Here is a 15,476-nt window from a genome sequence, read left to right as displayed (position 1 = left end):
ATTTAGTTGGTTATAAAATAGTTGTTGTTTAAATCATTAGGAATTGCAGATTTCATCATTATTCATCCATTTCACTGGAATGAATAATATGTGAAATTCTGGATGCTTTGTTTTATGGAAGAATTGAAAGCTTATGAACTATCCTCTTTGTGAGAGTGCCGTCCTAAACTGAAATCTCCTCAGCAAAACAGTGGAGCAGCTTGTTTGAAGATGAATTGCAATTCTAGGCAAAAACTGTTGGTGTTATTGAATTTGATTGTATTTGAAACTACCACAATTTGTTTGATTACTTCACCTATGATTTCTATGTTGGCCTGAGAAAGTGGCACAGGCTGAATACTTAACTGCCCTTTCTATTTCATTTGTCTCCATTAAATTTGGAAAAAAAATTGAACTGCGTAAATCTACCAAGAAGTATCCTCTATTTCTAGCTAGCACATCAAATTTAAGGGCCATCAGAGTATTATAGGGTTGAAAACGAACGTTTCAAAAATACAAACAAAGAACAGGCCAAACAAAAAAAAAAAAAAAAAAAAAAAAGGAGGAATGAATCTTTAACTACAATTATTTTCTAAAATACTCTTGTTCATGTTGTTTCTCACAGATAATACATAAAACCACTATTCGCACAATAAATAAAGCCAACACAAATGATAAATGGTCTATGCATAAGGGCTAAAAATTAGAACAAAAAACAGTTCACTAATTATAAATACGGGATGCAAACGAATTCAACTGTTGTCGTCTTTAAAACATATCATATCATGCTCTTTTGGCTAAGTTAAAGGATCACTCGCTCTCGCCGATAAATCCGACAAGACCATTTCTGTAAACAATCCACCTACATCCATCAAATCCACCATAAGCCGTGGCGGGACCACCACCAAAACTAGTACTAGTAAATTCATATCGACCTGAAGCTATAGAACAACCACCACGAGGACTACAAGCCTCCACTCTTACACGGCGGCCATAAAGATCCTGTAACAATAATAATTTTGAAGAAAATTACAAAAGTGCACTAGAAACCAAAAGATATGCTTCGTTATGGTTAAATCAGAGGGTGCAATAAACCATTAATAAATAAATAAATAAAATGTAGAAAATGGCATGCATGTTATGAAACAAAAATATTATAGCTCTAGCAATTGATATTTAGGTCAGCTATTAAGAATGATCTTGATATGTTAGAAGCACGTACAGGACCAAAACAATATTAGCTCTAGCAATAGAATGTTAGATCAGCATCAGCTTTTACAACAATAAAAATCCATATATATAACCATTTCATATTTCAAAAATCTACTAGATTTAAAAGGCCAAAGGTCCATCTCCTAGGTACTTAAAATTCTAAGTACACAATAATTGATCAAAATCCAAGCAATTCAAAAACAAATCCTGCGTCCTCCTTGCAAAGGGCAGTAGAAATGATCAGGTGACATAGTAGATTTTATTAACTACAATACATTGCCCTCATCCCTAATAAATGTATCCAATGACATTCCCGTAAGCACAGCAAACTGCTTAAACTATGGCAATCACCAAAATAATAGTTATTCTAGTCCTAAAATCACAAACCATTAAAAATGTCTGGTTGAATTCAATTATCACAATAAAAATGGAAGCTACATCTTCCCAATACCAGCAATTAGAAATTAATTACATCTCCCAACATAGAAAAAAGAAACAAGTACTGTCACCTGTCCATTCAAGGCCTGGATGGCACTAGAGGCCTCCTTTTTAGATCTGTATGTAACAAAGCCAAATCCTCTGGATCTACCAGTCTCGTGATGCAAAGGCACTGTAGCTGAAATGAGAAAAAGCTATAAGCATTTTTGCCAAAATGGAAACAAAATCAACTTTAACTGCAATTTTATGACAACAACAGTCTTGGAAGGGAGACAGATTAAAACACAGCCCCTGTCCTCTCTCTCCCACCCCCTCTTCCCCGAATGCAACATGCACACACAATCAATTAATCAAACAATGTTCCTTCTCCATGAACTTCAATTGCGTAGTTCAAAAATTTCCTTCCCTCCTTCCATCCGATAAATTCTCAAGTTAGTGTTAGGGACAGTTTGATTATACCCACCATATAAGAATATAACAGCGGCTAAGTACTCACCTTTAGTAACATGACCATATTTACTGAATGCTTCTCTTAGACTTTGGTCATCACAGCTATATGAAAGTCCTGCAACAAAAGAGAAGTTGAACATTGTCAATTGAAAAACCACCAAAAGAAAAAAGAACCACCGTATAACGGCTCAAAATAGTTGGACACACCTCCAACGAAAAGTTCTGAAGACATGCATCGTATTGCTTGGTAGATGGAGGGTTTTGATGCAGATATTTCACCGGCAATCTGCTTGCTAGCAGTCTGCCTAAGTATACTCCCAAACTTACCGAAGAAGGCCATTATAATAACCTAGCTCCCTTGGTTTCCATCACGATTTTATTTCCACTCTCCAAACTTTCTCGGCAACCAAACACAAAAATCTAAAAGAAAAACACTAGAACCCCAACATAAACACCATTAAAAAATAAATAAATAATACCCTAATAAATTGCGAACTGAACAACTCTACGCCTTTTTAATAAAGAGAGAGAAACGGAAACAAAAACAATGATAATTGAAGAAAAAGAATGATCGGAAGCCAAAACGAAGGAAAATTAAAGGGGGGTGTAAGGTTGAAAGACAAAAGGGTCTTGAATTTAAGTTATACTGAGTGGCCAACCAATTACTTATTAGAGAGGAAAACCAATTACTTTATTAGAAAGGAAAATGAGGGTTTTGGGAAACCAATAAGGAAAATTATCGTTTTGGGATACAAACGGATGGACAGAAAATATATGCAAAAAGTGAATACGACAAGTTTAAGCTTTTTGATTTTGTTCTTCCATCCACTTGAATTAGCCCTTTAAAAATTGATTAGTAAATTAATTAGAGACAAAATTACCTTATTCTAATTATCACACAAACGCAAATAAAGATAATCAAAACGTAAACAGACCAGTCACCACAAACATCAATCTGCCTCCAATTGAAGAGAAAAATAAAATGACAGATTTCTTCTTCCCTTCCTGATCAACTTGACTTCAAACATTACCATCAAACTAACCAAAATAATAATAATAAAAATAAACAGTTTACAGCCTACAAGTGCAAAGTCAACCTCAGTTCCTAGAGCACAATGTGAATTCGGCGGTTAAATGTAATCCAATACAGCAAATACAGTTTATACCGTCTCCGGAGATTTGGCCGGAAGGGTATGAAGCAAATACACTGATAGAGATTTGGTTTGACAAAATATTTATTTTTTCTCAGAAAGGAAAAGAATCACTTCATTATGAAATTAACAAGAATATATTAAGAATTGTCAAATCAATATATTACTTACCAATAGCTTAAAGATTTTGATAATAATATAATAAATTTAAATAGTAAGTAATAAACATAATTGCTTTATTTAACAAAGCATTTCTTTAAATATTTTCTTCAACATAATATTTATGCCTGAATTAATGTGAAATTAGAATGTCGGAAAGGATTTTTTATATCATTAATAAAATAGAATATATTATTATATGTAATAATTAAGATTCCTAATAGGAAGATATACAAGGATCCAAATTTCATAAATGGAATTTACTATAATAATCTCCATTGGATTTTAATAAACCACAGAATATTATTACATATAATAATATTTTAATAAACCTAAAAATCCCCAAATATGGGATAGCATTGTTTGGGCGTACTTGCATCGTTCTCTTACTACTACTTTGGTTGGGCATGCATAAAATTATGCTAAGAATAAAGTGACTAATAAAATGCACGAGAAAAATTATAATTTAGGTGGATGTCTATTGTCCAGTACTTGATTGTCATTAATTTTTTATCACTACAATAAAATTATTACTAAGTATTATGTAATTGTCAAGGCACGTCTTATCACGTATGATAAACTTTTTTCACTAACTTTCTATCACAAACATGACGTGATAACTCGTAATTGATTAGCTTATAATGAGTCTTGCTTATTCAACAATGTGTTATACCTGATCAAATGCGAATTCTTACATCACGTTTGTGAGAGAAAGTTAATTAAAAGAATTTATCAGCCTATCTTTGTTGTTAAACTAAATTAATTATTTAATATTTATATTTATCTTATAATTTTAATTAAAAAAATTCTTTAAAACTATTTGGTTACATATGAAAAATACTTATAAGATTTAAACTAAGCTATTTTATGTCAATAATTTCTTTTGTAAACTCTTTGACTTTATATTTTATACTATTAAAGTGTTTTTTTTTTTTATATTTTAATTGTAGAATCCTATTTTCATTTTCCTAATCCAACAATATATTTTACCTAAAAACTCTATTTTAATAAACTTTACTTCAATAAGCTCTACTTCTATAAAAGATAAACTTTAATTTTTTTTTTTTTTGGTGTGAGTTTTTTTTAAAATATATGTGTTTTTTTAAATTTAAAAAACACAAAGAAAAATGCGATCGTAAACTATTTTTGGAAACCATATCTGGACAATAGAAAAAGAAAATAATATGATACACGTTTATGTTACATAAAACTATATATTCATTATTTTTTATTTTATCAACCGCATATTTTAAGTTAATCCCTTTTTATAAAAGAAAAAAGAGTTAATGACTTTTTCCGACCCAAATAATGGTTTCATGATCTTTCCCACCTAAGACTTTTAAATTACTGCTTTATTACCCAAATTCGTATTCTAACGGCAAATAGAGAGCAAAATTGATCTAGACTATTGAGGCTTTTGAAGAGGGGAGGACGATGAGTCTTTTGATGGTGGAATGTTGAATATTGGTGGTTGGGATTGATGGAACTTGACTTAAGAGGGACGAATATGCAAACCCTAATCGCTTGATTGTTGACGATTGACGATGTTAACGACAGTAAGGTTTGAAGGGTTTCGGTGAGTGATGATTGAGAAAGAGAATGATGGTGGTATAAAGTTGCAATGATATCGGAATCGAAAATAGAATATAAATTTGAGTAATAAAGTGGTATTTTAAAAGTTTACAGTTAAAAAAGTGTCATTAAACCATTATTTAGATAGGAAAAAGTCTTTTCTCAAAAGAAAAAAGTAGTTTTACAGGTAGGATCATTATATGCTGCAATAATTAGTAATTCTTTTTCATTTTTAATATATCCTACACTTTATTTAAAATAAATATTTTTCCATATGTTAATGTCTATTAAAAAAATAAAAAAAAGTTACATTAAACCGTTGCTGTCTTTAAAGCATATGATTTCATGCCTTTTTGGAAAGGATCCTCGTCAAAGTACTTCTAAAACTTCCAGTACTTCCATTGTCAAAACTGTTTCCATCTGGAAAGTTTCCGAACCCAATATTTCCATCTTGTACACTTTCAACATCACCACCACCAACAACATCACCATAATTTCTACTGTTAAAACCTCCAGTTTTTCCACCACCATGGTTACCAGCTCCCTCGTAACCAGTATATCAGCCACCAAAACTACTGGGGTAATTTCCTCCACTTCCATAGTTGTCACCACCTCCATAACCACCTGCACCTCTAAACCACCACCACGAACTCTATCAACCGCATAATTCACTCTTAAACGACGGCCATGAAGATCCTGTAACAATAATAATTTTGAAAAAAAATTACAAAAGTGCACTTGAAACCAAAAGATATGTTTTGTTATGGTTAAATAGAGGGTGCAATAAACCATAAAAAAATAAATAAATAACATGTAGAAAATGGCATGTTATGAAACAAAATATTATATCGCTAGCAACTGATAGTTAGGTCAGCTATTAAGAATGATCTTGATATGGTAGATGCACAGGAACAAAACAATATTAGCTCTAGTTCCTTTGATGCAATTATGGAACTCTTGAAATAAGAGTTGCCGGTAGTCAGGGGGCAAAAATCTACCTTTTAGCTTCTGCTATTGCTTGATAGGTGCTTTCCGTTGGCGATGACGATAATTTTTCAATTGCTCCCACCAAGAATACGCTCTCCTTTGCAGCTTGTAGGCTAAAATCTTGACTTGCTTTTCTTTCGCTATCTCTGCTGTGTCGAAAAATCTTTCAACCTCATAAAGCCAATCAAGAAAGGCTTCTATATCCAGGTTTCCAGAAAAAGTTGGAATATCAACTTTTAGTTTGTACTCCTGAACTTGCCTACTATGCCTCCTCATGTTTCCGCCATTTTGCCCAGCATTTCTGTATAACATGGGTTCATCATAAGAACCATCAGTTGTCCTTGTTGACATGTCGATGTTGGTTACGACCCGCAATGTAATTATTCCTTCCACCAGCATGACCTTGAACAATTGCAAGGTTAGTGATTGCATCATGGAGTTCTCGATATTGACGCTCGAATCTCTCCTCTTGAGCACGGATTGCTTTCCAAAAGGTCTGCACTCAATGTCATATCGTTATGCTAACGCTTCTAGAATCCATGAGGATAAATAATTTTGGAATCCACCAAAATTCCTTGAATCAATAAGGGAAAACAGACTCTCAAAGAGACGAATTTTATATTTCATTAGATCCCCTTACAAGGTTCATAGTAATCCTTTTTATAGGATAAGAGCTTACAAACTGAAATAAAGAAAGGAATAAAATTATGCAAACTAAGACTCCTTAAAATTAAAACAATCAGCAATCTAACCTACACCTAAAATGATAATAAGAAGGGCCAAACATAAGCCTAAAATAAAGGAAATTATGGAAATTGGAATAGCTTAAATGTAACAAGAAATTCTGCACTGATTGAGGACAGTAAATGTAAGGGCAGTAAATGTAAGGGATCCTGAGAGATCCTACACCACCTTCTTTCAGTTTTCTGAAACACCTTTAAGGTCTTTGAGCCTCCGTGATAACAATCTTTCTGGTTCTATTCCTCAATAGAGTTGAGATTTCGTGAAGATCATGACTTGTTGGAACTCCCCAACTAGTTAATTAAAGATTTAGTACTTATATTCAAAAGCTTGTGTATCATTTTTTATATTTCAACTGTCTTATTTGATGTAATTGATAAAAATGAGTTTTATATACTCAAGATTCATGGATGAGCCTAATAAAGCCTTAAGCTCAGCAATTCATTACAATTTTAATCTGATGATTTCTACTCTGACTGTGGTATTAGAAATATGAATGTTATAATGAGTGAAAAAAAAAAAAAAAAATTGGACTAGTGAGAGTGATATACAATTAACATGTTGTAAAACGAAGTTTAATTTCACAAAATGCACTTACTTATTGTCAAAGTTCTGTGTGTTAATGGTAATTTTTGTATTATATCTGGAGGTGATAACTTTTTCTTCCTTGAGTTTTGGCGGAAATATTGTCATAGTAATTTGGGTAATGATTTTTCATTCCTACATTCACAAGCGGCTAACATCTTGAGTTTGTAATACCCTGTTGTCTTGTTAAAAGGTAGAATGGAATATTGATTTAGGGGAGGGTGTGAAATTTTGGAGAGAGATTTTTTATTTAGGGGAAAGAGGGATTTCATTTTTTTTAATTTTTAATTTTTAAGTTTTTGGAGGGACTGAGGTGGTATGAATCTGATGTGACAGATGATGTGGTATCTGCTATGTCAGTTGGGATTAAGTGTAGTCTTATTGTTAAGAAATAGCATGGTAGAAAACTGTAAAGCATGTTAGAATGATCACAAAAATACAAATAGTTTATTTTATAGTATATGATTAAAACAATAAAAAAAAAAAAAAATGGTCAATGACCTTAATTGACTTGAGAGTTCCAAACTCTGGTAATAAAGTATGTCAGTTTTGAATTAGGCTCTGTATTGCATAAAATTAAGTAGTTTAAGCAATGGTACTTTTATCCCTAAAGAAATTATTTCCCCTAGTTTTCTTCATGCTCTCTTTATTGTGGTACATTTTCAACTTGATGTTGCTGTCGATTATTCTCAAGAAGCTGAAACTCTTCTCAAATGGATAACCACCCTTCAAAACTATTGCCATTCTCTCCTCTCTTCATGGACTCTTTATCCTATAATTGCCACCAATAATTCTACCCAACTCACAACCAAAATAAGCCCTTGTGCTTGGTTTGGAATTTCCTACGACCATGTTGGAAGAGTCTTGCAAGTTTAAAAGGCACGCTCGATGAATTGTCATTCTCATCATTTTCCCATCTTGCATATCTTCATCTTGCCATCAATCAACTTGTTAGAGTTATCCCTGCATAAATTGGTAATCTCTCCAAACTAAAGCATCTTGACTTGCAAAATAATCAGTTTTTTTGGGAAAATACCAACTAAAATTGGTCTCCTTACACATCTTGAGACCCTCCACTTGGATGAGAATCAATTGAATGGTTCGATTCCGAAAGAACTAGGCCAGCTAAGTTCTCTTCGTTAAATTGCTCTGTATAGTAACTGTTTGGATGGTTCGGTTCCTGTTTCTTTAAGTAATGTGAGCCGTTTGACTGTCTTGTACCTTTATCATGATAATTCACTTTTTGGTTCCATTCCTCCACAAATGGGAAACCTCTTGAATCTAGTTGTATTTTACATCGATTCCAATAGCTTAACTGGTCCAATCTCATTGAGTGTTGGAAACCTGGAAGTCTTGTATGTGTCCCTCAACCAACTTTTTGGTTCCATTCCTCAGGAATTAGGAAATTTGAAGTCTCTCATTGATATTAGTCTATATAGCAACAATCTTTCAGGTTCAATTCCAACGCCTCTTGGTGGATTTAGAAATCTCCTTTATCTTGATTTATACAATAATTCACTTTCTGGTACCATTCCCTAAGAAATTGGAAATTTGAGAAACATTGTTTATTTAGAGTTAAGCCAAAATCTACACAGTGGTTCTATTCCCAAAGACTTGAGAAATTGCGCAAGCCTAAGAACACTCTATATGCGAGGAAACCAACTTGTTGGAAATATATATGAAGATTTTAGCATCTAACGAAAGCTAGAAATGTTAGACATTGTTGAAATCTCATCTAGCTTGGTAGAGTGTCCAAAATTATTCATCCTAAAGATGGTAGAGAACAATATTGCTGGCAACATACCAGTTGAGCATAAAATTCTCATATTTCGGGAATTAAATTTTATGGTGAAATCTCATCTAGCTTGGAAGAGTGTATTACTTAAACTTTTTTTAGTTTTATGAATTACCTATTAATGAAAGTATGATCTTCAAGAATTAACATTATTAAGACTTGAAAGGGGCTAGCACCCCAAATTCTCCATTGGAAGAATGCAGTCGACACTAGCTACAAAGTTCCTAGATTTTATTTTGAAAGTGTTTTTGTATGAAAGATTTAAAGCACCATTTGAAGTTTTTTTTTCCTAGGTAACTGGTAATTTTATAAATGAATAAAAAATTACATTCTAAAGATGGGAGAAACCCAAACTAAGTTGTCCTAGAATAAGTAAGGGAAAGCTCACCTCAAAGGAACAAGGAGACTAAGGATATACAATCTTTCACAAAAAAACAGCCCACTCCTCACCAAAGCCAGAGCTAAAAAAACTACCCATAGCCCCATGGGCACCCAACCAAGTGTCAAGACCTGATTATTTCCCCTTGGACTCATGCGGGCTTAGGCGCCAATCTCCCACCGATTGCCCTAAGTTAGCCTTGCTTGCTTAAGCTTTTAGCCTTGAGAATAAGAGAACACTAACACAAACTCACTCACAAGAGATGCTAGAAGAGAGAACTCTTTACTAATAAGAAAATGCTTTACAATTCTTGGATGGTTTGGCCAAATGAAAGCCTCCCTCTTTTATAGTAGATGGAGCTTACAATGGATGGTCTACCACAATCAATGGTGGAGATTAGCTAACTCCAAACTACCAACTACCATCTACCGTATCAATTACAAGAGTGTAGAAAATACAAGAGTATTTTAGAATGTTCAAGAGAACACTAGAATGCTAGGGTGACGCACAACAAGTATTTGATAGAATGCTTCAGAGACATCACATTCTCCCCTACCTAATCCGGAGACATCTCGTCGACTCTTCGTGGAATTCTTGGACATTGTCTTTGAATTGCCACAATGCATCTTTAGGTTCCCAACTTGCTTCATTCTTCGGTAGTCCCTTCCATTTGACAAAGTATCCCTGACTTAAAGGATGACCCTTTTGTCAAATCACATGATCGGCTAACACACACTCCATCTCCTTGTCATAGAACTTGGTGTTGCCAAATGGTACCCGTTTTGATTCTCCTTATCTTGGATCTTCTTTATCTCCATGGTATGGATTCAAGCAATTTATATTGAAGACCGGATGGAGTCTTAACATAGAAGGCAATTCAAGCTTGTATGATAAGTTGCCGACCCTCTTGATGATGGGAAATGGTCCATCATATCTTCAGACAAGGGCTTTGTGTAATGGCTGTGTGGACTTGTGTTGTGATGGGAGGATTTTGACAAGTACTAGATCTCCCACGTTGTACTCCACATATCTCCACTTCTTGTCTGCCCACTTCATCTTCTTGGTTGCTTTTTCAAGATACGCCCGTGTGATGTCGGCTTGCTCATGCCATGACTTAGCAACTTTGAATGTCGCGGGGTTGCTCCCCTTGTAACTTGTCTCGATGGTGTGCAACGTGAGTGGTTGTTGACCCATCACTAACTCGAACGGGCTTTTATTGGTGGCTTTGCTCCTTTGCAAATTGTATGAGAATTGGGCAACATTCAACAACTTTGCCCAATCATGTTAGTTGGCGCTAACAAAGTGTCATAAATATATCTCTAGCAAAGCATTCACTCTCTTGGTTTGCCCTTCAGTTTGAGGGTGAAAACTTGTGGAAAAGTCCAACGCCGACCCCATAAGTTGAATAACTCGGTCCAAAATCTTCTTGTGAATCGACTATCCTGATCACTAATGATAGACTTTGGAAGGCCCCAATATTTCACCACATGCTTGAAAAAGAGCTTGGTCGTGTCTTCTGCAGTGCACTCCTTTGGTATGGGGATTAAAGTGGCATACTTTAAAAACCTATCCACTACAAAAATGATGGTGGTAAACCTTTTAGATTTCGGTAAGCACACTATGAAATCCATTGAAATGCTCTCCCACAGTCTACTTAGTGTGACCAACGGCTCCAACAATCCCGTGGAGCTTCGGTGTTCCACCTTATCTTGTTGGCACAAAAGACAAGTTTTCACAAATTGCTCCACATTGTCCCGTATTTGTGGCTAATAATATATTGCCTCCAATAGTACTCGAGTGCACTTTTGTCTGGGATGTCTAGCCCATTTGGCGTCATGACATTCATTGATTGAGTTCCTTTGCAAATTCTCCCACTTTGGAAACTACACATTTCTCTTTTTGGTATAAAATAGGCCATCTTCTACCCAAAAGCGCTTGGTCTTGCCATCTTGAACTAAGGAGATGAGTTGCTTGACTAATGTATCATGCTCGAGACCCTTTTTTATGAGCTTGAGGAGATCCCCTTATATGTTGCTTATGTTGCAAACTCAGCCTTTCGACTCAATGCATCCCCTACCAAGTTGGATTTCTCGGGTTTGTACTCTATCACATAGTCGAACTCCGCCAAGAAGTCTTGCCATCTTGCTTACTTGAGGTTGAGTTCTTTTTTATTTATTTATTTATTTTTTTTACTTTGGAAGTAACCTGTTGCCACATTGTCCGTCTTCACCCAAAATTTGGACCTAAGCAAATAGTGTTGCTAAGTGCGTAGACAATGCACCATGACAACCATCTTTTTCTCTTGTACCATGTATCACCACTCTGTATCATTAAGCTTTCAGCTTTCAAATGATATGAGATGTTCATCTTGCATTAACACACCTCTAATAGCAAAGTTAGATGTATCAGTATGTACTTTAAATGATTGAGCATGGTTGGGCAATGCTAGCACAGGCTTCTCCATGATGGCCTTTTTTAAAGAGTCAAAAGCTCGTTGGCTATCAACCATCCACTCCCATTTTGTGGTTTTCTTGAGCAAGTCCGTGAGTGGTACGACAATGGTAGAGTAGCCTTTGATGAATCTTCGGTAATAATTGATGAGACCCAAGAAAGAGTGCATCTCAGTAATCTTTGTTGGGGCTTCCGACTCTGCAATAAGCTTCACCTTGGCTTTATCTATGAGGAGCTTCCCATCTTTGATCTTATGACCGAGAAACTCTACCTCTAGCTTGGCAAATGAGCACTTGTCCCGCTCGACATACAACTTATTTTCTTACAATACTCTGAAAACTGTCTGCAAGTGCTTGGCATGCTCCTCAAGAGTATTTCTATATACCACAATGTCATCGAGATAGACCACCACGAATCGATCAAGGTATGAATGGAAGATGTCGTTCATGAGGGTGCAAAATGTGGCAGGGGCATTGGTGAGGCCAAAAGGCATGACTTTAAACTCATAGGCTCCATAACGCGTCATATAGACAGTCTTTGGCTCATCCCTTTCTGCAATCTGCACTTGGTAATATCCCGATCTCAAGTCAAGCTTAGAGAAGTACTTGGCTTGTCCAAGTTGATCAAACAAATCAGTAATTAGTGGAATGAGATTCCTGCTCTTGATGGTTACCTTGTTAAGCGCCCGGTAGTAGATACAAAGGCAAAGCGACCCATCATGCTTCTTTTGAAAAAGAACCGAAGCTCCATATGGTACTTTCGAAGGCTTGATGAATCTGGATTCTAAGAGTTCCTTGAGTTGTCTCTATAACTCGTTTAATTCCGGTGGTGACATCCGAAATGGGGCTTTAGCGGGTGGTTTAGCTCCCAACTCTAACTCAATTTTAAGGTCCAAATCCCTCCTAGGTGGTAGGCATTTCGGTAACTCGGGCGGCATGACATCCTTGTATTCTTCAAGGACTTGGGATATTTCCTTTCGTGCTGATGCCATGGTGTCCAAACATCCCTCATCTTCCAACTTGTGCACCATGGCAAGAAATGTTTTTTACTTTTGCTTAAGTCCCTTCTCAATTTGCATTGCGAAAAGTTGGTTGCTTGGTCTGACCTTAATCACTGTCGGCATCATGCATATGACTCACTCAAGGATGCACATAGAGTTGTATCGCGGTAAGGGCTCCACATTGAATTGCCTGAGAAACTCCATGTCAAGAACAAGGTTAAAGTCATCTAAGGGTGCGACATAAAAAGTTACCTTGTCGCTCCATGCGCCTAGACATTTCAAGCCATACCCCCAAGTGGTTTAGCTTTTGCATTCACCGTCTTGAGCCAACCATCTGATTTCTCCAACTTGATGCCTAACTGTCTTGCCTTACTATCTTTGATGAAGTTGTGGGAAGCATCAGTATCCAACAAGGCTTAAACTTTCTTCCCATTGATGGTAGCTTCAACATGCATGAGGGACTTATCTTAAACTTTGGGTTGTTCGAGCTTTACCTTCAAGGCATTGAAAAGTTGGAGGCACCCCATGTTGGTGATTTCGGATGTAGGTGTTTTAGGTTGTTTCTCTTCGAACATGGCATTGAAGGCCTTGTGCTTAGGGCAAGCCCAGATCCAATGATCTCCATCGCAAAGATAATAGTTCTCTCGGTGCTTGTATTCCTTTTTGCCATCATTCTGCCATTCCTTCTTATAAGGTGGGTTGTCTCCCTTTTCTTGGTGGTGAGATGGTTTATCTCCCTTCCCTTCCCCACCTTTGCTGTAATCAGGCTTGCCATCTTTCTTCGGCTTGGATGGTTCGCCCTTGCGAAACTTAACAAGGGTATCAGCTTCGGTGAGGGCGGTGGAGATGTTGACAACTTGACGCCTTTGAAGCTTCCTTTGTGCCCAGGGTTGGAGCCCTTCCATAAAATTAAATAGCAAATCTTCTGAGTTCATATTATCAACTTGGAGCATAAGTTTAGAGAACTCATCTACATACTTGGAAATAGGCCTTGTGTGCTTAAGCTCCTGCATTTTCTTTCGTGCTTCATATGTTCCATTGCTCGGATAGAATTGCTTCTTGATCTCACACTTAAGCAAGTCCCAAGTGTTGATGATGCACGTACCTTGCACAATCTGAGCATGCTTCCGTTGCCACCATGTGATAGCATGATCCTCAAGGTTCCCGGTTGTGATGTTCACCCTTTCTTGCTCACTTTGGACACTAGTAACTTTGAAGTATCTCTCTATGGACCATATAAAGTTCTCTAGCTCTTGGGCATCCCGCTTTCCCTTATACTTTCATGGTCTTGGAACTTCGACCCTTGCAGGAGGTGTGGCATTGGTGACGACCCCGTTAGCCATTGCCTTCTTGTAAAATGCCCAATCAACCTTGCTTTCCTCTAGATCCGATCGGAGCTCTTCCACTTGAGCTTGTAATGCCCTAAGAGAGTCCAACACCACCGTTTGGAACTCCACATAAGCTTGGTGCTTCTCGGCAACATCTTGGCAAAACTCTCCCATGGTTTCAACCATGCCTTCCATATCCTCAATCTTTTGATCAAGGAAGTCAAGGTGCTCCTTCACTTCGATGACATTCACCTAGTTACGCATCACCCGTGCTTCCATGGAAGCTATCACTTCCACGGATTTGTCCTTCCCTCCTTAAGAGTTCTTCGAAGGATTGGGGTTAGGATTGGACTCCCTCCCACTTTGCTTTTCGTGGCAAACTTCGAACGACATCTCAAACCAAGAATCTTCTACTCTTATACCAAATGTCACAACCCAATTATTTCCCCTCAGGCTTGTGTGACCTTAGGTGCCAATCTCCCGTCGATTGCCCTAAGTCAGCCTTTCTTGCTCAAGCTTCTAGCCTTAAGAATAAGAGAACACTCAAACATACTCACTCACAAGAGATGCTAGAAGAGAGAACTCTTTACTGATAAGAGAATGCGTTACAAGTCTTGGATGGTTCGGCCAAACGAAGGCCTCCTCCTTTTATAGTAAATGGAGCTTACAATGGATGGTCTGGATCTTCCACAATCAATGATGGAGATTAGCTAACTCCAAACTATCACTCACAAACTACCATTTACCAACTACCGTATTAATTACAAGAGTGTAAAAAATACAAGAGTATTCTAGAATATTCAAGAGAACTCTAGAGTGTTGGGGTGATGCACACCAAGTGTTTGATGGAATGCTTGAGAGGCGTCACACAAGGAAAAGAAAGAGACAACCATCCCAAGCCTGCTAAAAAGTAAAAGTTGCAGGCAAAACCACCCCAACAACCAAAACAATAGTCGTGCACCAACAAGAAGAGACTACCCAACAGATGGAGGAAAACTAGTAGCAACACACCAAAAGAGGAAAAGAAAACTCAACAATAGCACACCCAGCAGATGGACAAAACAATTGCCATAACTCAGAAGCACCTACCTCACAGCAGCCCTCAAATCCTCCCTCAACCTGCAAAACCACTTGCCCATCACCCAAACCAACCAGCTAGCTAGCCACCTCGCCCTAACACCAACAACACAAATAACACTCCCCACCAATCACAAGGCCCTCTCACCAACCACATAATCACCATAAGGGA

At 36.8% G+C, this 15,476-nt stretch overlaps 1 protein-coding gene and 1 pseudogene across 1 annotated transcript; both read right to left on the bottom strand.

Moving 5' to 3' along the window:
- Positions 1 to 789: 789 nt before the first annotated feature.
- On the bottom strand, positions 790 to 2,419 carry LOC116109752 (glycine-rich RNA-binding protein 3, mitochondrial-like). The gene is made up of 4 exons (XM_031395980.1): positions 2,287 to 2,419; positions 2,126 to 2,194; positions 1,701 to 1,807; positions 790 to 981 (listed from the first exon to the last, which is right to left on the bottom strand). The coding sequence occupies exons 1-4, from the start codon at positions 2,417 to 2,419 to the stop codon at positions 790 to 792; spliced, it is 501 nt and encodes a 166-aa protein (XP_031251840.1).
- A 2,885-nt stretch (positions 2,420 to 5,304) lies between these two features.
- LOC116109751 overlaps positions 5,305 to 15,476 on the bottom strand; it is a 72,768-nt pseudogene continuing 62,596 nt past the window's right edge.

The sequence above is a fragment of the Pistacia vera genome, unplaced genomic scaffold, assembly GCF_008641045.1.
Source record: "Pistacia vera cultivar Batoury unplaced genomic scaffold, PisVer_v2 Contig59, whole genome shotgun sequence".
NCBI classification, from domain to species: Eukaryota; Viridiplantae; Streptophyta; class Magnoliopsida; order Sapindales; family Anacardiaceae; genus Pistacia; species Pistacia vera.
The sequence above is the reverse complement of the archived record's forward strand: the minus strand, read 5'-3'. Positions and strand labels throughout refer to the sequence as shown.

Excerpts from the sequence above, each read along its gene's own strand:
- LOC116109752 (XM_031395980.1), bottom strand. The coding sequence starts at position 2,419 with ATGGCCTTCTTCGGTAAGTTTGGGAGTATACTTAGGCAGACTGCTAGC. Across the intron at positions 2,195-2,286 it reads TTCAGAACTTTTCGTTGGAG|GACTTTCATATAGCTGTGAT; the intron begins GTGTGTCCAACT and ends CTTTTGTTGCAG. Across the intron at positions 1,808-2,125 it reads ATATGGTCATGTTACTAAAG|CTACAGTGCCTTTGCATCAC; the intron begins GTGAGTACTTAG and ends TTCTCATTTCAG.